General features: G+C 48.9%; 1 protein-coding gene across 1 annotated transcript in view; it reads right to left on the bottom strand.

Moving 5' to 3' along the window:
- The window catches only part of Tenm4 (teneurin transmembrane protein 4), a 664,092-nt gene that overhangs the window by 234,920 nt on the left and 404,058 nt on the right, over nt 1-25,114 (bottom strand). Inside the window, 2 exon segments of the mRNA XM_057756666.1 lie at nt 10,465-10,615; nt 10,617-10,675. Of these exon segments, the coding sequence (XP_057612649.1) occupies nt 10,465-10,615; nt 10,617-10,675 (210 nt within the window).

A 25,114-nucleotide genomic window follows, 5' to 3' on the forward strand; every position in this document is an offset into this window, starting at 1 on the left:
AAAAAGCCTAATATTCAAAATACTCACTCAATAGGATCTTTTTCCAGAAGCTAATATTGGGGACTTTGGAAGGGCTGCTGTAACTGAAGCAGCTTGTAAGGCCAGTAAGGCCAATGGCGTATTTCACTGGCTCAGGGAAGGAGGAACTGGGTGAATTCTGGAGGGCCATGGCTGCCAGGAGAGAAGGCAGTCCTGTAAACTGCAGCAGAAGGAGCAGCTGGAATGGAGTCTGGGTCGGCTAAGTGTGGGCCCCTCGCAGGATGGGTGAAGATACATCATGATCCTCTCTGTGTCCATCCCTTCTCAACCTTTGTCACCATGGGTCCTCTTTGATGTGGCCTGTGCATTATCCCAGGGCTTCTCCTGCTGGGCTGAGAGCAACTTCTGGCTGGTGAGCAGGGCTTCTGGGAAGCAGGGTGGGGGGGTGTCAGAAGCCAGGCTGCTGAGCGATTTGATGACCTGAGAAGCCAGCCCATTGTCCAGGCCTTAAGGGGCCACTGCCCCCTTGCCATTAACCCACCTCAGGATAAAGGCCATCACCAGCTCGGACAAATAAGCAGCTCAGCCGGACCTCATGCATCATCTTGTCACCCACGCAGGGGCCCAACGGGGGGGGGGTGTCTCAGAGCTGAAGGCACTGGAGTGCAACTCAGCAACTTCCATTCAGTGGGCTTCTGATCAGCGCCCCGCGGTTTGGTATCAAAATGCACACACGGCTTTGCCCTCCCCCTCAGGCGTGGGGACTAGAAAGGAAATCTCTGATCTGCTTTGGAGGTTTCCCTAGACCCTGTGGCTTCCTGGGGGGCTGTCAAGAAAGGAGGACAAAGGCCGTTAGATGACCAAAGGAACCTAGTGGGGCAAGAAGAGTTGGGTTGAAAGGCCAGGCGCTCTGAGGACGCAGCGCACCACCAGCTATCTGAGTCATCCTGGGAAAACTGCCGGATCGTCCCAAGGCTTAGCTAGCCTACTCCACTGGTAACAGAACAATGACTACAACAGAGAATTTCCAATCTTGACACCGGCCAGGTACTTTGCTGCCATTTCACACCACATTCTACTACTAGGGAAAGGAGGAAACTCGGAGGCTCCATCGTCCGCTAATCCCAGCTTCTATAATAATGAAGCCATAGGGTAAATCTGCCGCTCTAGAGCCTTCTGACCTCCTGGAGGAATCAATGCGGACAGAAATGCCAGAACAGCCAGCACAGCACCTATGCCCCAAGGCGCTTGATGATGGGACCCACTTTTCTGCTACACGATGTGGATGTGACTTCAAGCCCAGCTGGGTCCAGCGTAGCACCCTGCCTTCAGCGGGTACTGCTTTTCTCCTCCCCCACGTCAAGCCCTGGAAGACGGAGTTTGCATCTAGCAAAGAGCCCTCCACAGCATACACCGGGAAGAGACTCTTGTGTGGGTGAGGCCCCAGTGTGAAGTCAGGAACATGCAATACACCACGGTCAGGCCAGCCACCAGTGAGAGTGTAGACGATACAGGGGTCCTCCCACGCTACACACTCCAGCCTTGAGGATCTGTATGTCCTCACTGCCTGCTTCAGGGCTGAGCTGTTAAAATCTGAGTCCACCTTCCTGAGGCTGGGGGTAGGAAGGGGAAGCCGAGTGAGGGCTCTTCTCCTAGCGCACAGTAGGTCCTTGATCATAATTGGCTCACTTGAATTGCTTTTGAAGGGTAAACAAGGCTCTTTCTTTCCACATTTGTTAACCGAGACCCTCCCTAGATCTCACGTTAACATGATGAAGTGTAGGAAGGCTTTTGCTCTCAGCATTGCTACAAATCAGGGCGGGCATAGCTGGGCCTAGGGGATGATGTTTTAAGAAACAGGTAAATGCTGGGTAGAAGGCCTGGACTTTCACATGGGGAGTGAGGCCTTGGAAGGATCGCTGTGGTTTAAAAGGGAGGGATGCAAGGGGGCAGCAAGTCAGAGGGCAAGAATACACTGAGAAGTGCTATGACAGTGACAAGAGACAGGTGATCACACTTCAGTATACCCACAATAGACTCTGTACCCTGAAAATGCCCCCATTTGCTTCTAATAAATAAGAGGGAGAATAGTGGCATGGGGCGCACTGAACTACTGGCTGCTTTGCCTCTGAGCCGGCCACAGGCTGCCGTCCTCAGTCCCATTCCACAGATGGCCTTGCTGCCATCAGATGTGTATCTTGGAGAATGTCTTCTGGGACACTGACAGAGACGTTTCTGGAAGTATAAATATACGTACTATTATCATGAGCTGTTGCCGCAGCTCTCCAGAGCTAATTTATGGAAACGTGATCTACCAGCAGAGAGGGAAGGGGGCATAAATGAATTACCAGCCAGTTTCCTCTTCTTTCAACTCCGTGGGGGAAGGCCGCCGGCCAGAAGGAAAAGGCATCATAGTGCCAGACCGGTGGGGACCAGGAACAGTGCCGAGACTCTGGTCAGGAATGCAGCGAGGTAATGTTTCTAAGACCCCCATGCTATGTTTGCTTAGCTGCTGCCTTGGGCTCCCTTCTTACCTCCCAACCTGCAATCTCTGAAAGTCACCCAGGGCGGTGTGTGTGTGTGTGGGGGGGGGGGGGCGGGGCAGCTGAGGACTCCTAGGCAGAGTTACGAATTGCTGTGACTCTCCTAAGTCTGGAGGGGAAGGAATGAAGGACCTTGCCTTCTTTCCAGGATATCTGGACACTTTGGGGGCACTGAAGGGCAAGAAAGAAGCCAACATTCACTGGGTTCTTCATTTGCACAGCAATCTGGCAAAGCAATCGAAAGGAAACTTCTGACAGAAGAATAGTGTCAAGTTGGGAGCTTAGGCCCCAGCCCCTTGCATCTATCCTAGCTCCCTGACCCTGAGAGTTAGCACTCTGGACTCCAAATCCCAGCAGGCCAGGTCCTGACCCCTGCCTAGGCCAAGAAGAGGCTGAATAGATTCCACACATCCCAGCATCTTTCCCTACCCTGGTTCCACATCATACCATTTCTGCTTCTTCTAACCTTGTAAAGCAAAGTTGTTTTTTTTTTTTTTCTTTAAGTTGTTGAATCTCAAACACCTACATAAATAATGGCAGTCCAGAGGAAACCGCATGGTTTCCTGGTCCACATTGAGAGCCATTAGCCGGTAATGGGGCATCCAACTGAGCTCAAAGCACCCAGCTCGGACCTGATGACAGGGTAGAGGACCAGGGAAGTGGGGGAGGGTGGGAACAGATGGTCTGCAAAGACCACGCTTAGGAACAGGGAGGAAGGCTGGGTGCTGGGAGCAGCCGGAGACATTTACTCTCAAGGTGGGAAGGCTCTGGAGGTGGCACTAAATGCCCAGGCAGCCAGCGGCCTAGAAAAGGCTGCAGAGCTGCTTCCCCTGCGGATGACCTCACTGTCTGGTGAGAACAATCATTAAGTAGTTCTCCCATGGGGAGTGCTTCCTCTTTCATCCTTTTGCATGGAGGACATCTCGCTAGGCACCCAAAGACACCTGCCAATGTCCCTGTTTAACAACGGGAGGCAAAGCTTTGCTCCACAGCCTAGTGCGGGCACCTTCTTACCGGAACATGAGAACCCGCTTTCATTGTTAGCTCCTATTTATGGCCAACCATACACTTGCCATATGGTGGCAGTGGCACACAATTCCCTCTTAAAATGAAGAAATTCAGTTACATCAGGAAAGTTTGGGGAAAGATGCAGTGGAACAGAACATAAATATCAGTGGAGGTGGGCACGATGCTGGGTCCACACCGGGATGCGGACACAGAAGCAAACAAGGTCTGGAGAACTTTGAGTCCGGTTCTTTTACTGCCCGGACTCAAAGGACAAGACTCCTGCAGGGCGGCGCAGAAGGTCAGAGACAGGCTGAGGGTTAGAGCCGTTCAGGTGGCCTGGCTTGTAGCCCCCACACCAGTGGAATCCACGCTAGCTTCGAGTTTCGGCAGAGGTTTGTAACCAGACAGCAAGCTTTGCTGATGGCAATGGTTTCACAAGCCGGACCTTCTGTTGTACAGCCAATCCTACATGGACGTACAGCTGCCCTTCTGTACACCTCACCTCCAGCACACGGTGTCATGGAGCTCCAAGCTCAGTCACGCTGGAGGCTCTGTAGATCTAAGAGTGAGCGCCTGGATGGGAGCTTTAGGAAAGGGAGGTTTGCCCATGTTAATGCCCTGATTCTCCTTGGTCTCTTTCCAGGCTCTTCTTCCAACAGCCTGGGCACACAGGTGTCAGAGATACGTGCGGATGTGGGCTGCTATAAATGAGGACCCTACAGGGCCCACTGCTAACATTGCAATAGGAACACAAAGCAGGCTGTTTCCAGACGGAAAACGTCAGGACGCATGGCTGACATGCCTCCTCATGGGTGGCCTTGGAGTCCTGAGATCCAGTCAAGCCACACACTAAACGTGCTATTTCTGTACTTTTTAATACAACTGTATTTGGGGAAACGAGGGAAAAGAAATGGGGCCGCAATTGCATTCTAGTCACGTGAGTGACTAATTAGAGGACCCGGGTTCTCCCAAGACATTGGGCTACATTAATTCAAAGTGTGACTTGTTTGTTTTCTAGGGTCAAGGAGACGCTTTACCTCCTAGAAAGCCAAAGTGGCAATTAGATTACAGTCACCAGAGTTTGCCCGAGGTAACACATGAAAAAGAGCTTTGTAAACTACATAAAATAGAAGTGACCCCGTTGAGGCTGTCCCTGCTGCCCCCAATTAGGGGGCATAATAGTTTGTGCCTGGTGGGAGGCAGAGATGATCCCTGATCTAGTTAAGGGAGCACCTGGCAGAGCACAAAACACAGGAAAAGGGACCATAACTGCGAACCCTGACTGCACCAATGCCGATCTCTGTCTCCGCGAATCTGCAAGGCTGGGCCCGTGTGGCTCAGTGCGCATGCGCCCGTGTCATATGTGGGGCTAGCACATACACACACACACATGCCGTGCTCATACACTTTGAAGCTGGGCATGAAGATGGTCATGGGTAGTCATGCCTGTAATCCTAATACTTGGGAGGTTGGCATTGGTGGGGGGAGTCACAAGTTCAAAGTCAGCCTGGACTACATAGCAAGGCCATGTCTCAAAGCACCAAACCAAACGGAACCATACCAGCCAAGCAACCGACCAATCAACCTTGTTTGGTTGCAAAATCTGCCTTGAACAGACACGAGGCCTGGAGTCTTCCTTTTTCCTTCCTCCCTCCTTCTTTCCTTCCCTCCTTCCCTCCCTTCCCACCGAGATAAACTATTTGTATGTTTTACTGCGGAGATGGGGATGTGCTTGGTGATGGGACAAGAACACGGCGTGTACTCTATTTACTCTGGAATCTGCGAGACTTGCGGTTCTGAGGGTTCATTTATTTCCTACGATCTCTGCTTACAACACTCTTCACCTTCATCTCTCGGGAGAACATCCAGCGACATTTAGCATGTCATCGGGGACGAAGGAAGCAAGGAAGGATTTCACTTGTCTTTCTAGCAAGAGAAAGGAGATTGAACAGACTTCCTCACACAGCTTGTGTCACGAGGATGTATTTACCAACAAGCTTCTTTTGATGCAAGAAGAGTTGAGGGGAGCAGTGGACAGAATTGAGGGAGTGCTTGACACTCCCCACCCCCAGCAGCCTTTCGCCCAGGAATGTGTCAAGCAAGCAGAACCAAGTCCTGTGACCACCATGAGTGCCATGAAATTCACAGGGAAAGAAGAAAAACAATCTGGCTGGGCATGTCTCTCTGTCCTCAGAAACAGGCATCGCTTTGCCTTCTGATTTCACAAGTTGACTTGAAAGGACCCAGTAGGCTCCCCTGGGAATGCTGCATAGGTTCTAAATGAAGTTGGACTTTTTTTTTTTTTTAAGAAAACACTTTTTGGAAGGAGTTTGCATGCATAGCCGTGTTTCCCATTTAGAAAGAAAAATAAACAGTCCTCTGCTGGATTGGAAGTCAAAACAAAACAATCCCAGCAGCCTAAGACCCAAACAAGGCAATGAAAACGCTAAACAATCTTGCTGCTGGCCAGAGAAGCATTTTCTAGGGCCAGGTAGGAAGGGTCTGGGGCCAGAGGGAGCCAAGGACACATGTAGGGTTTTGCTTTGGGAGATTTTGCAATAATTTCACAACCAAATTTTGGGTTGAAAAATACCTGGTCTGATTCATCTATGGAACCCTTGAGATCCTCATAGAAACAGGCCACAAAGATTCCGTGCCATGGTCTCAAAGAGGCCTGGGGTTCAAACCTGATCCTATTGCTTAGAGGTTCAGCGAGGCAGCGAAAGGACTCACCTCTCTGGGCCCCTGTTAGTTCAATGAGACCCAAACAGGGTAGATAAGAGGGCTAGTCAATGCCTCCCTAAGATAAAGAGGGCGCCCCAGTGCTGGGCACTTCATAATGTTTGTGAGGTGACAAACGGAAACCAAACAACCCGGAATTCTTCCAAAAGAAAAAAATCCAATTCAGCTCTGGTGGAATTCCTTCTCTTCAGTTGGTCTTACTATGGATACAGAAAGACCTGGATCTGGCATTAGAAATAAGACAAAGGAAAGAGAGCCCTGGAGGCAGCAAGCTTTGGTTTGGAGTCTTTGTCTTCCACGGTGGCTATGATTAAGTCACTGCCCTTATCTCTGGGCCTCAGTTTCCCCCAAAAGTGAAATGCAAATAAATCCAAGACCAAAGATGATAATGCGTGCTAAGAAAATGCATGCATACAGAAGGTATGTTAGACACATGTTCTCTCGCCCTCCCCCAACACAACCCAGGCTTTGAGAAGCTCTTCACAGCCTTCTCAAGGCTCTTTATTTCCTGACCCTTTAAGCCCTACCTCTAAGTTTCCAAAGCCCCCTGGCTTCAGAATGCAGTTGAACACAATTGATGAAACACTGTTGATTCTGGACGTTTCTATGGGGTTAGGACAAGCATCCCCTTAATCCTAACCACTTCCTGAGCGCCTGGACTGTGACGGGTTGATATTTCGGGGAAATCTTTCCCTATTCACACCAGAGACTTCTGGACGAGTGCCCTGGGGAGGATTAGGGCTGTGATGACAGAAAGAGCGATTTACCCTCTCTCTTCTCTGCCACCGGGACAATGAGCTGTGCCCCTTGCTTCTCTCTGCACTTTACATGGGGATTTCGGCAGGGCAGCTCTGAGGCCACACAGACCCAGGTCCCAGCACCTGCTGGAGCAGATACAGCAGCTGGGAAAGACTCCAGGGGAAAGCTAGAAGGCAACCAGGGCCCTGAGGGGGCTGGTTCCAAGGGGACAGCTCCTTCCTGACACTTGTGGAAAGCAAAGGAAAGTGAGAAACCTCTGCGCTGACACCCTCCAGCAGCCATTCGAGAAGCAGCCTGTGTCAAGTACAGTCAGAGAGAAGTCTCAGGAGAGCCACCCTTCTGGGGTTTAGCATTTGACCTACCCGGGGTGGCCTCAAGCCTCAGCTCAGCGGCAGAGGGTGCGGTATGGCGGTAGGGATGCCCAGGGCCTCTCGGGTTAGCAAAGGGCTCCATCTCTGCCTTATATCCCTACTGCCCAGCTTTGTTTGTTGTTTTTAAAACTAGCAGAACCGCAGCAGGTGTCCTTACCTCATGGATGGAGTAACTGACTGAGGGGATGGGAGCTTGTCTACAACGGCACATTGAGGATCTGGCTCCGCAGCTTGCTCACTGGGTCATTTACTCACTTAGGAGGTAAACACTGAATAAGGAGCATTTGTTTTTAAGGCCGGGGACCAAATCGCTAACAGTGGTCGTTTCTGGAACACAGACTGCACGAGAAAGTGACCTTTCACTTTTCTGCATCATCTGAGGTGTAGACAGACTTCCCTACTTTTACAATTAGCCAAAGCAATAAAAATAATTTCATGAAGATATATTCGCCTCCGCCTGAAACAAATCAGATAAAATCTTGCAAACATTTACTGGACCCACAATGTAGAGACCAGCTTACTGTCACTTGCACGGGGACAGAACCTTCCCATGTGGGACTTCGCGGCCAGAAAGACAGAAGGTAAGGCACAGCAGCGGGCTCTCATGGCACCTACCCCAGAACAGCAGCCAAGGAGGACCCAGACTCTCCCTTCCCACCACGGACACATTTACTCATGAGGTTCAGAATGGCCCTGGGGAAGGAGTTCATAGCATGTCAAGGCCCCTGGGAAGCAGGCGCTCAGAGGAGCTGAGCGGAGCAAACAGCTGTCGCCAAAGGCCTCCGGTGGTCTCTGCACATCAACAAAGCAAGAGCGAGCACCTCAGCCTGCCTCAGAACTTATGACAAAGCCACGGCTCCGGGTCAGTTATTAGCAAAGGGAGAGATTAAGGACTTTCATCTCTCGTCTTTTCTTTTTTCCTGCAAGGTTTATTTACTCAGAAGTGAATGGAGAACATTATCATTTATCCATCAAACTATCTATACTTGTTCTCTATTTCTATATCAATATCTATATATTGATAGGTAGATACAGATATTTACAGACATATTTTTTCTTTCTCATTAACTCATGATGGTAACTGGCAGGGGCATGATCACCACATGACATTAATAAAACCGGATTTCTTAGAAACTGCTCTATCACTGACAAGACGGCCTGAGGCAAGAACACTGAATAGCCAGTGAACCACAGAGCCGGACACGGGACACAGGAGGACTTTCCCCCTAGTCCAGGGTCCCGGCTTCTGTCCTCTCTAACGATGTTCTGTCTCAGAGGACGCCCCAAAGATATGGGGCCCTGGACTGGATGGGTTTGGTCAGAGGCCACAAGGCCTGTGTGAGCATGCTCAGTGATCTGTGAAGCCTTTCGTATCCTTCTACGTCAGTGCCTGCTTTGTGCCCAGTTCCTGGGTGTAAAGGAGTGGGAGCTGGCTCCCCAACTCCTACCCAGAATTCTCTGCCCATGCATGTCCAGAATAGTCCTGGTATCACAGTCTGACCCACCGACCCATTCCTCCCCACCCAGCCAGCATCTCCTAGAGGAGACATTATCCAGTTCTCTCAGGCAGTGCGGAGATTTTCTCTCAGCCACCCTGTCAGCCAGCTTGCTAGGCTGTGTCCTTCCTTATCACCTGTAGCTGTCTCCCTCTGCTCCTGAGAGAAGCCAGAGCTTTAGGTGTTTCTCCCAGCATGCCTAGTGCTCCAGGATATGTGGAGAGCCTTCTCAGGGAGGCTCTGAATGACTTCTACAGGGGAGGGAGCGGCAGGTGACAAGGCAGACACCACTATGATGCTGTTCATCATGACGTGGATACCACACTGCCTGCTTTTACATCGGAAGAAATTTTGGGAGTCAGTGAGACTTGTCCAAAGCCCTCAACCAGGCATGGGGCTTTGATAGGGTGCAGAGCTGTATGGCACCAGGGTCCAATAAGACTGCTTGACGCTTCTCTCGATCTCGGCCTCCTTTTCCAGAATACGGTCAAGAGCACAGGCACTTCTAAGATTTATATTAAATTATGTCTATATGTGTTCATCTGTACACGCTATGAGCACATGTGTACACGTGCCTGCAGGGACCAGCAGCATTCAATATCTCTGGAGCTAGAGTTTCAGGAGATTGGGAGGCACCTGATGTGGGTGCTGGGAATGCAACTCAGACCCTGCAGAAGATCAGCATTCACTCTTAAGCATTGAGCCATCTCTGCAGCCCCATGCAGGCATTTATAAATAAATGTTTACCAAATCAATGCAACCTCAGGTGGTCTTTGTTAGAAAAGCCCAATTTCCTTTCTCCTATTAGAATCAGGAAACTCTGGAACCATTAATGCAACCCTAAGTTCTCTCACACACATTTTCTGTTTCTCCTACTGGCTCACATCCCCCACAGGAACATCTCTGCAGAGAAGCGTGGGCCACGCTGGCGGGACAGGTGGGTATCTTGGGCCAAGTGCAGGATCAAGGTGGGGCTCTTTCACTAAACCCTTTACACCTCCGCTCCTCAAGTCAAGCAGAGGAAAGTAGAGAACAGGAGCGGACCGTGGGGAGAGTATGCTGGTTAGAGTTGGCTCTGCAGCTGCCTGGAACTCCAGGGCAGGGAACTTGCAAAAACAGCCCTGGGCTTTGGGGAACATCTTTTCTCTCGGTTTTCTTATTGCTAACGAGGGACACTGTCACACACACCCCCTCTGTAGCTTTGTGAGTAGGATCTAAGGAAGCAACAGGTGACTGCCTGGAGGGCGCCTGCACCCAGCAGTGAGGCAATCGGAGAAGCAAGGCCCCCACCCTCCAGTTTGCGTCTTTGTCTCTTCCCCGCCTTTGGTCTCCTGTTGTCTGTACACCTCTGTCTCGGGCACCTGTCTCAGGACAAAGCCTTCTCCGTGGGGCGGACAGGAACTGGCTACTCCAAGTCCACGGAACCGCCCAGATCCCCGGCTACCCACGAGTCCTCACCATGCACCAGGCCACTCAGCTCTTGCAAAGGGGCGAGCGGCCAGAGCAGGCATAGCCCACGAAAAGAAATAAACCATTAGAAGTTAGCAAAAAGAGAGAAGCACTTACCGTTTGCTGCGACCCCCAGGCTGGCGGAGCCACTTTTAACTAAGAATGAGTTAGGGACAAACTCTTCCTCAGAGTCTGAGTCCAGGGTTGGCTGGGCCACACCGTTGCCTAGCAACCGCCTCTGGCTCTCATTGGCCGGAGGGGAGGGGGGGCGGGGAGGGGGACTGCTCAATAGGGGTTGATGAAGCAGATGAACAATGCAAAGGAGCACCTGCGGGCCACAAAGACAAACACAGACAGAAAAAAAATAATGAAAATCCATTTCGAAGCACACGGGGAAGGGGAGGCAACAAAATAAAACACGCAATAAACACGCATCAACGGGGGGCGGGGGCTCTGGACGCTATGATCCGCTGCACGTGTGGCCTGGACAGGGGCTCTCCCTGTGCAGAGAAAGTTGGTGAGCGCTGCTTCTGAAGAGCAGGAGTTGGCCCACACCTCAGAAACAGCAGGAGCGGCTTCTTCGTTGTTTAGCCTTTCTTTGACAGAGGCCTGAAAGCCCTGGCCGTGTTTACTGCTGACTGAGCCTTTTACAGAACAAGAGGCTGCCTTCCACAGCCACAGTGGCCTCTCTGGTAAAATGAGCAGCCGGGGGTTGGGTGAAGGCTGAGCCCCCGTGACCCAGCCATTCTGTGATGTCACTGAACTGAAATGATGTTCTTAATAGTGATATTTGAATCCAACTTTCCTGCAACAAGTCCTGGGTCTCATAAAAAGGGAGAGAGAGCTGGAAAAAATGACCTCAGGCTCTCCTCCACCTTGGGCGGCCTAGAGACTCAGCGTAGCAGTATTTTAGTGTTCTGAGGCTATAACATGTTACAATTCTTATATTCTGACATTCTTTGCAAACTTCTTGAAGTCAAGAGCTTTAGCAGTCTTCCTCTTTTATCGTAAGGGAATGCCAGGCTCACACCAGGCATGGAAGATATCTGTTACATATATTAATGCTAGAGCTCTAACATACTAGGATCCTTATGCCCTGTTAGCCAAAATGATAATACCCTATCATATCAGGACACAGCCAGTCTGTGAGTTCCAAGACAAGACCCTGGCCCCGAGTTTCTTCCCCGTAGAACTTTTATTTTGTTCTAACTTTCCAGTTTTCCCTATCTCTATGAGCAAATTCCCAGCTCTTCAGAAGGAGGAGGTGACACCTTGGGGGCATTCACAATCTTGTCTGTGGAGGACCGGACCACACATGCAGCGCATCGTATACAAGAGAGGACATCAGCACAGACACATAGAAGTACACAGTACAACACAGGCTTCGCTCGCTGGCAAGGGCTGCTCTTTACTCCCACCTTGTCTGGGAGAATGTGTTCGACACAGTCGTATGTGGCCAGCTCTGCAAAGGGACTTAACCTCAGGAAATGCAGTCTGGCTCAGATGGGTCATCTTAACACTGAGCAGGATCTTAAGAGGCACAAAACTTCTGTTCTGGGGACACACAACGGGAGCCCCCCCCCAGTTCACAGCCACCAAATCCAGCAGTATTTTAAGGATTCCACTGCTTGAGCTTAACCGTACATAATGACACTTTATAGAATTTCTTCGTGTGCCATTTGGCTGGTTAGTTCAGAGATTCTCCAAGGACAAGGGAGGTAGTGGGGATCAATGACCAAGGTACATTCTTTGGGTGGCTTTCCCTTTTGGTTCTTGGTTTCTTTATCCAAAAACTTTGAACTATGGTTCAACTGTCCAAACCAGTACCCCAAATTTACCACGAGAGCCTTCCCTGACACACAAGCCAGCACAATAAGGCTGAGCTTGCCTTTCTCTGCCTTACCTCGCCAGCTGACGCCACCCTTCTCTCTGTTATAGTTCAAACACGTGTAACTGTCTCCAGCACTAATGTGCACAGTACCCCCTGTTTGCGTTGTTCACACTTAGCATAGGTTTCAAGAGTTTACCAAAATTGAGGTTGATGCCACTGTGTACCGTCTTATTAGTTCTATGATTTGGGGAGAATGACTTCTATGCTCCCCTTTGAAAGCTCTCTACTCCCCACACACTCTGATTTTTATGCTGTAAGCACCATAGATGATCTGGGGGAGTCTCTAGAACATATGAGCATGTAGGAGCTGAGAGGTTACTTGTTGGTTCCCAGCTACCTGGCTAGCTTAGACCCGAAATAATCACACAGAAACTGTATTCATTAAATCACTGCTTGGCCCTTAGCTCTAGCTTCTTATTGGCTAAGTCTTACATATCAATTTAACCCATTTCTATTAATCTGTGTATGGCCACGTGACTGTGGCATACCAGCTAAAGTTCACAGCATCTGTCTTGGGTGGCTCCATGGCATCTCTCTGACTCTGCCCTTCTTTCTCCCAGCATTCAGCCTAGCTTTCCCTGCCTACATAAGTTCTGCCTTGTTATAGGTCCAAAATAGTTTCTTTATTCAATAATGGTTATCACAGCACACAGAGGGGACTCCCACATCACCTACGGTCAGGGCTCATTAAATATTTAGGAAATTGAACAAAACCATCACATCAAGACCCCTGTTCATGACTATTTTGCTCCTGCAATGCCAGTTTTTGAACATTTTTTTCTCTAGTCAGAGCCTCTGATAAGCCTGAGACACCCAGGGCCACACCCATCCAGATGCTACAGCTTCAGACCAAAGCTAAGAAACGGACTATGTTGTTCCAGGGTGCCTCTGACACCCTCCCTCAGTCGAATGGTCAGGCTTTGCTAACTTTACATTTATAGAACTAAGCAAAGTGTTCCATCTCAAACATCAGGACCCAGGTTCAAGTCCAGCCCTACACCTCTCTCACGGCTTCCCATCTTCCTCTGCTTTCCTGTCTTGGCCATCTCTTGGGATATGGGTTCTCTCTGAATACTCACCATCAGTGACTGAATTTCCTAACCAAGGGCCAAACCTTAGCAGGCTGGGAAGTGTCTGTGAGGTACAGACATCTCCAGAAATGTGGTCGGTACCTTCTGCTCACTCCCCAGCAGCCGTCAATCTCAGTGATCTCCAAGGTAGGCGGCCACAGAATAATTTCCCAATTGTCAAGAAACCTTAGGAAATATTTACTTTGCCAATGCAAAACTTTCAAGTTTCTATGTAGCATGTGTTTTATGCTTCACATGTTGTAGCGACTGGAATACGCGGGTGAAATGGCATGGCTGCTATCCTTGGGCTTTTTATTATTTTTTTTCTAGAGTAGTGGATGTCCGGAAATGTACAGTGAACATGGCTTCATCCTACAGATGTGTCCTGATGGTCGACCGTCAGGCCAGAAGATGAGGAGTACAAGGAGACACCCAGCACTGAAGAGCCGGTGGAAGGCTAGGAGAAAGGAGAGCACACATGGGCAGGGGTGGGACGAGCCAGACGGCATGCCAGCCCAATGTAAGGGATGGGAAGGCTGGGCTCAATCTCAGATGGGAAGTGAGATGGGCTCTAAGGAGCCACAGAAGATCGCAATGGGCAGAGACTACTGTGTGAACATGTCTGGTGAAGGACAGAACACTCACACTTAAAGCCCCCTGCTTCTGCTGGTCTCAACAACCTCTCTATCCCAGTCTAAAGTCTTGTGCTATGGTCAGCCTCTCAACTCTCCAGAGACCTGTAGAGGCATGCTAGGGACCCTTGCTCCCCCGGGTGAGCCACTTTTCTCCAAAGACGTGAATGTGCCCAGCTCTTTGCCGGACTCCGTCTGGAGCGCATCCCTGGGGTTCTGTGCAGGTTTTGCTGCTGAGTTTTGCACATGCTGTTCATTCTCCAGGGAGTCTTTATTTTCCGACTACCGCCCAGTTTGTCTTTGTGGTGTTACCTCATCCATGTGATCTCCTGCAGAAAGGCCTTTCCGATGCTACAGTCCTGGATTTCACCCCACTGAGATACTCCCCTGAGCACCCTGGACCCTGCTTGGCTTCTCTGTTAACGGATTGTTACTGCCTGGCTTAGTACTTGTCAATATTTGCTAAGTGAGGAGATCATCTTGACTGGGAGTCGCTTAAGATGTTGAATGCTGGAAAAAGGAAATCCGATTCGAACTGGGGAGCCATGGACGCTTTCGCAGCAGGAAGGGGACAAGACTCTGTAAGCGAGCAGCATCTACTCAGTCACCCCGATTTCCTTCCCAGTTCACAGCTCAGTGGGATGTGAAATGTCAAGAGAACCAGGGATTGCCTTTAGAGCAGAGCCACATGCACACTCTCGTAGGCCAACAAGGAGGTCTGATTCCTGGGGTTCGGGTATGCCGAGGGGAACCCAGAAATACAGATGAGACTCCATGAGTAGAATGAACTTCCCCTTGCACCATTCCAATAATTGGGGGGCCGTGGAAGAGCGGGGGCAAGAGCCGTGTCTTTGGGAGGGCTGTAGATAGCTATTCTGATCTGAAAAGCTTAGGCAGAAGAAATATTTCAACTTTTACCATCAACTGATGTTTACCTTCACCATTCAGGATTCTTATGTATTCCTTTCTGTGTATGTATGCGGGAAAAAATTGCCTATGTAAAATATAGAACAACTGTATTGATTAAATGTCAAGTTGCTTGTATTTCTTCACAATTTTAATTTCTGTTAATTCTTGTACAGATATAGATTGTATTTTGAGCATCTTTTTCCCAGTTCCCCCCACTGTTTATCTTATTGCCTTTCACCTTTCCCACTTATTCCCTAAAGCTACATCTACTTTCATTGAATATATACATACATGCCACGTATATTTCTTGGGATAGGGTCCCAGTAAATCCAGCTTTGGCATGGAGTGGGTAAGGGTAGGCAAACTGAGGGAGAACAGACACCCGCAAGGTTGGGGTGGGAGGCGGGTCAAACATGGCAGAGCTTGCAGGAGAGCAGCAATGGGCAGACACTTTTCCACACGATGCTCCAAATACAGAGTCATTCTCATGTGAAAGCTTAACCAGTGCAGGCTTAGAGCCATGGGGTCGTCTGTCTGGAGCCACAGGACCCATTACAAAACCCACTGCTTTCCTATCATTGAGTCCTGAGGGTGGAACTGATGAACTCTGGTTTGGATTCCCAGTGAGGCTCAGGGAAAGAGACCCAGAGAAAGCAGAAGGACCATGACCTTCCCATTGATCAAACCTGGGATCAAAGCTAAGTTTTAGCAGTGAATGACATCGTGTGTCACTTCCCACACAGTCTCTGTCTTCTCCTTTGGAAACTAGAGCAACTTGCTGGAGTCTGTCCTGATAGTCACTGGGAAGCACAGCTGTCTGCTTGCTCTCAGTAAAGGCTCAACCAGTGTTGTTCTTTCTGCTGTGTCTCCAAGTGGGGAGCAGAGGGGAGAGGCAGTGGCAGTTCTGCAAGCTTGCCAGGGAGGCTATTACAAATCTGTATTTGATGGTGTACCAAAAGAAGAGGAAAGTAACAAAAGGGGAGGGAGGGAGGGAGGGAGAGAGAGAGAGGAGAGAGAGGAGAGAGAGAAGAGAGAGAGAGAGAAAGCTGTGAGAACACAGGTCAGAGAATCCTGACAGATAAGATATGCCTTTGTGTGAACTGACAGTAGATTTAAAAAACAAACCATTTGGAACCCGATACATATGCTCTCATGGTGTCACCACACTTGGATGGCTGAGGTGGGGAGATCGCGGTGAGTTTAAGGCCACCCCGTCTCGACCACCACAAGCAATACTGAAACAAACAAACAAACAAAAAAAAACCACATGAGCAGTGAGAAAGAACGAAAGGAAAAGAACCCTGGCCTACAGCTGCACTGTAACGGCTCTCCAAGGAAAGCCTTTTAGCATTCCAGATTCTGAAAATAATTTTGGAATATGTCAGAAGACTAACGTCGTGTGTCTTCATCGTAGCTGATAGACTGGTTTATTTCTCTCAAAGAAGAGCCATCAATAAAAATGACTTTTCCCCACTTTGCTTAGCGTTCCTGAGAGATCCATTTGACTGCCTAAAGGAAACCGTATTGATCAGCGTTTAACCCCATCCAGGCTATGGTAGGGAACTCTGTGGCAGGTATACAACATAGAAAAGGATGGGCCGTTATCTGGCCAGTTTTAGGTGTGACCTGTGGGGAGCAGAAATCCTTGGGAACTTTCTGGGTCACCTGGAGAGCTTCCTAGTAACCTTTGGAAGGCAGTTTATAAGAATAATAAACGACTTTATTCCAAGTGCTGAGCCTGGCTACAGACATCACTCAAAAGCGGGCACCTGATACACACGCACAGACCACCACAGCGGAGGCTGTCCGTGTTGCCTCTTTACCTCCCCTCTTTTGGCACACTTCAATCACTCCCCCGTCCCTCTCCTCTCATGAACTGATATTGTCCAGCTGTCCGACTGAACAGCAAAATCCGACTCAATACTGAGCAGAAGAAGGGCACTGACGGTACCTAGGAGACTGGGGGTTTGGTTGTGGTCAGGAGCTCTATTGCAGCAGCACTGTGTCCTGAATCTTATGCCAGTGAAGTGCGTTCACATCTACATCCCGAGCAGGCTTTCCTCCCAGCAGGGACCACGCACCACGCATCTCTGTGTTCGGGCCCAGTCCAGAGTCTCACATCAGCAACAAGTTGCAGGACTTGTTCCCCTGGTTATTTACATTGATTCAGTCTCATTCCTTTTCAAAGGGATGAAAACCTGGAAACCTAGTGACTATCTGGTCTGGCATTGGGGACAGCCCCGGTTTGTACTTGCTGTTGTGCACTGATCAACAGTGGTGTCCTGTTACTGTCAAGGGTCTTATCTAGATATGTGGTCATGCTGTAAGGCCATGGGCTACAGACTGAGGTCCACATCAGAGGCAGCCACCTGTGACCATGGAGCAGAAAGCAGAAGCGTCGAGCACAGCATCAACAAAGCATCTCATGATTCTGGTAGCCCCTTGCCTTTCACCTGAACTGAAACCTCCTAAGGTTCTTTCCTGGCCCAACCTTCCTGAAGATGGAAGAATCAGTAGCCTATGCTTCCTGGAGGTGTCAAGAAGACTGAAGTAGACCCTGGAAAGTATGCAGGATAGAGATGGTTTCAGCTACAATGAAAATCAGGCACATCCAGTACATCAGAGGCCCCTGAGATCTTTACAGAAGTATGGATTTGGGGAACGGTATTGAAGAAAAAAGTTAGCTAAACTTGAAAAAAAATCTTTATAATGCTATCACCCCATGAGCACTTTTAAATCTGAATCTGCATTTATATCTTTAAGCTGTTGCCCAATGGCAAATGCTGGGGAAGTGGTCCAGTGTGTAGAGAGCGGTCCTTGTCCTCTAGCCTGGTAGCCTGAGTTTGAGCCCCTGAGCTCACACGACGGAAGGGGAGAATCCATTCCTGGGGTCGTCATCTGACCTCCACATGCATGCACTGGCTGGTGTGCCCCCAAATCAACAACAAAGAAAAACACAAAAACATTCTGTAACGAGCATGTTTAGCTCTTTTCACACATTTAAGCTGGTGTTTTAGAACTGTAGGGAAAATGGAGAAATAGGCATGAAGATACCTCGTGTCTAGTAGATGCTAAAAGAGATACTGGTCTGAACTATAATAAAGAAAGTTCTCAAACCGTTAAACATCTTTAGCTGTCTAAGCAAGTGCATAGTGACATAAAGTTAGACAGAAATACAGTGGTAGAACGGACAGACAGATGCTGTAAACTGTGCTTGTAAGCAGCAATTAAAACAACAGAATGGCAACTGTGTGAAGGAAGGCTCTTTTGATGTGTGTGTGCACACTGGCATGTGTGTGCATGTGCATGTGTGCATACGTATACATACACGCTGCAAAAAAAGTTAATTATCAGTTACTTTCAGACAGCAGAATTATGACGTTTATTTACTTTATATTCTCCTTCCCTCCCCTCCCCTTTCCTTTCTTCCCCTCTCCTCATTTAGTTTCTGCAGCCCATGCTTGCCTGGGACTCAGTGTGCAACATAACCCCAAGTCATGGCATTCCTCCTGCCTCAGCCTTGCCGGGACTATAGGCGTGAGCCACTGTGCCTGACTTCTTCATTGCCCACTCTCCTCAAGGAACAAACTCACTGGTAAGATTTGAAAACAAACAGCAAACAATCAAGCTGTTTTAAAGGGGACAACACACACAGAAATTCAACTCTGGAGACAGTTTTAGCCTCAGAGCCCTGCTGGGAGGAGCTGGGTAAGAGCAACCCTGCAGATCCCAAGCTCAGGCCAGTAGTGCAACCTAATAAATCTATGGGTCTCATGCCTGCAGCCCAGCAGTTCCTGCTAAGTCAAGCATCCCCACAGCGCTTGTTTTCAGAAGCAGGTCCCAGTCATCTGTCTCTGTGACTTACGCTGGGAAAATGGTCTTTGAGAACAGGACACAGTAAATCAGTAAATTACTCAGGTTCAGGGCATTTGATCTCCTCACAAGTTTCTCAGGGAGTGTTTTGTTTTGCTTTGCTTTTGCGTCCAGGAAGATCAAAGCTCTGCTTTCATGGGCTTGCCCAAGGAGTACTTTCCTCTTTCATGCTGAGAAGATAGCCCTGGGGTCCTCACATGGGGGTGGACAGTCTACCGGTTAGCATGCTTTGTGGCAGAGCGATATTAACGGAAAACATGCATTTATTTTATATGATCTCTGCTTTATTGGAGAAATAACTCACAAGCCATACAACACACCCGTTTCAAGGACACCACTCAGGGGGGCATTGGATATATTCCTAGAGCGGTGTGACCAATGCTATATCCATCTTAGAATGCTGGTATTATCCATAAGGAAGCATCATAATCACCTGTAGGCACTCCTCATGGTCTCTCCAGACCCTGTGGATTGGGACAATCACAGATCTATTATTCTCTATCCCCATGGTTTTGCTTAGTCTGGAGTTTTCAAGGAAATGGAATCATATATTTCAGGCTCTTTTGTGACTGGTTTCTTTTATTGAAAATGTCTTTAAAATGTACCCACATTTCCTCCATGTTGCCAGCTAGCACTGTATTGGATGGATATGCTCCATTTTGATCATCCACATATCAAACCTTGCTTGTTTCCCTCTTTGGCTTCTCTTCCTGGCTGCTAAAACTTGCAGGCGAGGTTTTGCATGGTAGAATGTTTTCACTTCCCCTGGGTACACACTTAGGTGTGGAGTAGCTGGATTGGATGCTGTCCTAACTAAGCTTTGTCAACTTGGCACAGCCTCGAGTCACTTGAGAAGAGATTTTCAACTGAGAAGTTGCTCAGATCAGAGCAGCCTATGGGCATGTTGGGGGAGGTTGTCTTGATTGTTAATTAATCCAGAAGGACCCGTCCACTGTGGGTGGCGCCATTCCTCAGGTGGTCCTGAGGAATACAAGAAAGCTGGAAGAGCATGAACCGGAACAAGGCAGCAAGCATCGTGTCTCCACCGTTTCTGCTGTACTTCCCCGGCTCTGAGTTCCCTGGTTAGAGGCAGTGCTGGGTGGAATAACAAGGAGGCCTGACTTCACTAACGATGGACCGTAACCTGTAGGTTCAAATAAGCCCCTTTCGCCCCAAAGTTGTTTTGTCAGAGCAATTTATCAGAGCCACAGAAAGGAAATTAGAACAGATGGTAAGTCCGTGTCTAGGCTCTTAAGGAAGTGTCAGGTGGCTTTCCAAAGTGGCTGTATCGCGCTACATTCCTGCCGAGAGCTGACTTCTCTACACCCTTGCCATCACTGGTTAGTATCTGCCTTTCTCAATGCAGCTCTTCTGGTGGGTTGGATTTGCGTTTCCCCTACAGTGAAACTTTCCTGTGCTTCCTCACCACTTCGGTATCTTCTTCGGAGAGATTTCTCTTTGCTAACTCCTTGGTTACTTTACCTATTTTTAAATTGAGTCATTTGCATTGCTTAAATTTTGCCTAATTATTTATTATTTATTTTATAAAATTCAGTTGCAGCCCTGACATTTTCTTCAAACAAATTATTTTGTGCCTCTTGGCCAGGCACCGTTCTGAGCGTGACTGACAGGCAGAGAAGGAAGATTCCTGCCTTCAGCAAAGTTGCGTTCTCTTAGAAGAGACAATACTGACCTCTCAAGCAAATATCTATGTATAAGACAGTCAAGCGAGGTAAACAACATGAAGAGGTGTTGAATGAACGCAGGGCCAAGAGTGATGCTGTGGGTGTGTTGTTTTCAACAGTGTGGCAAGGGGTGGTCTCCCTGAGGAGGTGGCAGTAGAAGTAACTGAAACCGGAGCCACTCATTACCCAGAGACTGACTCTGCTTCAGGTAGAGAACCCAGCAATGACAAAAGCCTTGCAGCAGAACTGTGGTCCCTGGAGGCACAGGAAGGAAGCTAACTGGGCTAGTTGAATGGAATTTATAAGGCCGGGACTACAGACAAGACTGGAGACCTTAGTTTGCAGAATGTATACATCTATAACCCAGCCCCTGGAAAGGTCTCCAGTCTTAGTTTGCAGAATGTATCCATCTATAACCCAGTCCCTGGAAAGGTCTCCAGCCTTGTCTTCGAGTGGGAGGCTAGAATTGGGCTGGGGCAGAAAGTCACTTTCCATGGGATGTGGGAGAAGAAGAAGAGGCAAGGCCATCTGTATTATCTCTCTGTGTCACACTGTGCTGGCAAACGGGACTAAAGAGCCACTGGAATTGATGGAGAGCCTCAAACTATCTGGCTATGGAGAGCTAGCTCTATCAGGGGAGCCTGGGCAGCTTCACTTCTGCACTGAGATGTGATTAAGAAAGCGCTTCCAGACAGCTGCACTGCATCATTTATTACTTCCTGGGGCTGCATCTCTAGATAGCCACCTTCTACTCGATTTACACAGCTGCAACACGCTAGGCTTCATAACGGAAGAAGTTCATAACCTTTGCGCTAGTCCCTCTACTCGGGTGCTGGGGATCTCAGATGCAGAGCAAAGAGGCAAGGGGTGGGGAACGAGCCAGTTTCTGGAGAATAGGTTGGTTATAGACTTTAATTGAGTACCTACTATGTGCCCAGCACTGTGGAAACCTTTCAATATGAGCCACCACCTTCGGTTGGCCACCCCTCTGGAAGCTTCCAGGGTCCTTTTGTCGACAGATATAGTGTGGGGTCCTCGAGCAGCATGTTCAAGGCTCCTCAGCTCATGGGGCCAGGCTGGGCTGTGATGCTCTGAGGAACCCTAAGCCCACGCTCTTCCCACTAAAAAGGTGTGTGCGCTGAGATTACAAGCATGCCCCTCTCTCTGCAGCATTCTCCTTTTGAAATGGGGGCTCTGGGGCTCGAACTTAGGTCCTCACGCTTGCAGGCCAAGCACTTTACAGACTGAGCCAGGTCCCCACTCCCTTTTGCCCATCTTTCATTGGGCACCAGATAGGGCCAGTAATATGCGAAGTCCGGCTTCTTTCTCAAACCAACGAACTGGAGAGGATGTGGAGCTGGGCCTCAAATCCAGACCCTGAAGTCAGAGCTGGAGTGTTTTCTAGAAACCTGTTCTGTGTCTCATGAGGACTTAGAATGGGGGTCAAGAATGAGTGTAGCCAATGGATTGGCTGAAAACCAACCAGTCTCATGAGGACTTAGAATGGGGGTCAGGAATGAGGGTAGTCAACAAACTGAAAACCAACCAGGAAACAGAAAGCACATACCATAAAACCAGTGCTGCTTGCTTCTCTGTGGCAGCGCTTTCTAAATAACTATGATGTCTCAACAGAAAGTTCAAAGAGGAGCCAAGAGCCCAAGCCCAGAGCTTGGTGAAGGTTAGCATTCAGTGAGTGGCATGTCCTGGAAGGGCTTCTTTCTGCTCCACGGACTGACTTGAGGCAGCTTGCCAGGCAGCCCAGAGTGGGCCCTTAACTCGTGGAGGACTCGGTGTCGGCTTCCTAATGGAGCTGAAGCTTTTGGAGAAGCCTAGTGGTGAGCTCTGAGGTTGGGCTAAGGAGGCAGGAAGGCACAGGTGTGTGCTGAGTGTGCATGTATGTGCATGCGTGTATATATGTGTGCATAGTGGGTGGGTCTATGTCCTAGTCAAACAGAGCTACATGTGCAGAGGCCTGGAGGGAGGAAAGAGCACACAAGAGTTGAGGAACAGCAGGACAAGAGGAGTGTGTCTAGAGAGGAGGTAGGGAGGGACGCAGAGTTGAGTGGAGAGAAAGTCGGGACCTAGGAAATCTTGTCTGTCATTATTTCTTTGGTTCTAGACCCAAGAGCAGTGAAAAAGTAGGCTGCCCACCAGAATCAAGCCACCAAACGTCGCTGAAGCTGGAAATGAGTGTGTTACCAGGCTACCTTTGAGTTTTCCTAAGGCTCCAGTAGTAAAGCCGGCAAGATTGATCGGTGCCGTTCTGCGAGTCCCGGGTCTGTCTCTCCGAGTTCCTCTTTATTACCCCCATTTAGCAGGCGAGAAGAGAGAAGTTCAGGAAGGTTAAGTGAGTACATTCTGAAAGTCTATGATTTTCTGGAGGAAACCGCCCTCGAGCGTTCTGCCTGAATGACCCAATCCTTTGCTCTCGGGAGGAATTTTATTCGGGGGCGGGGGAGAAAAAGACTCCTTAATCACAACAATGATCACAGTGGCTGCTATTGGGTTCATACTTTCTTCTTAGCAGACCCTCTACCACACTGTGTGGAAGACACATAACCATTTTTTAATGCCCACAATAGTCTGACGAGGCAGATACTTATATCACCCCCATTTCAGAGAAGAGGCTTCTGTTTACAGTGCTCAATCAGCCTGGTCCAGGTCATGTGGTCCCACAGTCTGAGCAGCCTATCATTCTTCTCTGAAGCTTAAAACCAACAGAGGTCTCATAGTCCAACTTTAGGACACCGCAGTATGGAGCAGCCTTGCCTGGCGGCCAGAGCATGATGCCTGGGTTTAAATCTGTGTTACCATTTCCAAGCTGTGCGACACTGGGTGAGAATTCCTACGCTCTCAGCGCTTCATTTGCAGAACGGGGACAGTGTTGGCACCTACCTCACAGACTCGTACAGGGTCTGAGTGCAGACCTAGAAGCTCCATCTGAGCATTTGTACCAGGCACTGTATCTGACGTGCCTTGTCTGTGATTCTCGCAGGAGCCAGGGGAGGAAATTTATTATTCCCATTTTGAAACAAAACAAAAGAAAAACAAAAACCAAACCAAAACGCACATTAAGAAAAATATACAGAGCGTACCCAGAACTATGCAGCATGGGGACTGCACAGAACTGGACTGGAATCCACAGGTCTGATTCTCAAGTCTACGTTGTTTCCCAGAGCGACATCATTCTGCAGACAGCATTGCAGAGAGCACTGTCAGCCGTTGCTGTGAAGTTCTTGGCATATTATCTGTGTATGTGTGTGTTCATGTCTTTGTTTGTGTATGCATGTGTGTCCATGCATGTGTATGTGTGTGCATGTCTCTTTGTGTGTGAATATGGGTGTGTATGTGTGTGCATGTCTGTGTGTGCATATCTGTGTGTATATGTATGTGTGCATGTGTGTGTATGTCTGTGCATGTCTGTGTGTGTATGTATGTGTATGTGTGTGTATGCATGTGTGTGCATGTCTCTGTGTGTGTATGCATGTGTGGTATGTGCATGGGTTTGTATGTGTGTGCATGTTTCTGTGTGTATATATGGTTATGTATGTGTGTGCATGTCTGTGGTACATGTGTGTGTGTGTGAATGTGCATGGGTATGTATGTGTGTGCATGTCTGTGGTGCATGTGTGTGTGTGTGTGAATGTGCATGGGTATGTATGTGTGTGCATATCTGTGTGTGTTCATGGATGTTTATGTGTGTGTGCATGTCTGTGTCTGTATGGGTGTGCATGTGTCTATGTTTGCATGGGTGTATATGTGTGTGCCTGTTTGTGTGTGTACATGGGTGTGTATGTGTGTGCACCTCTCTCTCTCTCCCATTCTCTCTCTCTCTCTTCCTCTGTGTTTGTGTGTGTGCACACGCACACGCGCGCTAAGGATCTCAGAGCATGACAAGCAAGGGAGCAAAGGCAGCAGCAGCAGCAGCACAGAAGGCCGCATTGAGGCATCGGCTATTGTTCTATAATAGAAATGTAATTATTTCATAAGGATAATAACAACTCATCTCGTGTGCGGAACCCTTGCTGGTGCAGGAAGCCCTTCCACACCATTATCTCACTGCATTCCATAATGGCCCCACAGGCAGGGGAGCAGAGCTAATTATGTTAGGTTTTGCTTGTGGTAGCCTCTCTTGGTCGCTTACCCATTGCCCTTGCTAACAGCCATCCCGACTCTTCAGCAGGCCAGGCCTCTATCTCGTGTCCCAGTTGCCTGATTGTGGCTGACAAATTACAGCGTTCCCATTCTTCTCTTGGGAGTATGACCGTGGGTCAGTTTGACATGAGGAGAAACTTGGGGTCCCCTGGATGCTGAGCCATCTGCATATGCTTGAGACTATGGTAGCAGAAGTTAGGACGGCGCCCTGAGCTTTGATAAACCATGTCTGGAACTGCTGTGCCTTGGAACTCCTTGCTGAGTGAAATAATGAGGGACTAAGTTAATAATCACCACGGTTACAGGTAAGCTGAGTTTGGCTCTTGTACACGGCATCTTAAGATAGCCCACCTTTCTTTGGAAAGTGGTAAAGATGAATCGCCATCATTTCGACTGGAGCTGGAATCACCTAGGAGACGCACCTCTGGGCAAACCTCTGAGGATGTTTTCAGACAGGTTTCCCTGAGGAAAGACCCACCCTGAATAAGGGTGACACCATCCCATCTGCTGGGCTCCATGGCTGAAGAAAAATGGGAGAAGGAGGAAGCGAGC

This window comes from Chionomys nivalis, chromosome 23 (assembly GCF_950005125.1).
Source record: "Chionomys nivalis chromosome 23, mChiNiv1.1, whole genome shotgun sequence".
In the NCBI taxonomy this organism is placed as follows: Eukaryota; Metazoa; Chordata; class Mammalia; order Rodentia; family Cricetidae; genus Chionomys; species Chionomys nivalis.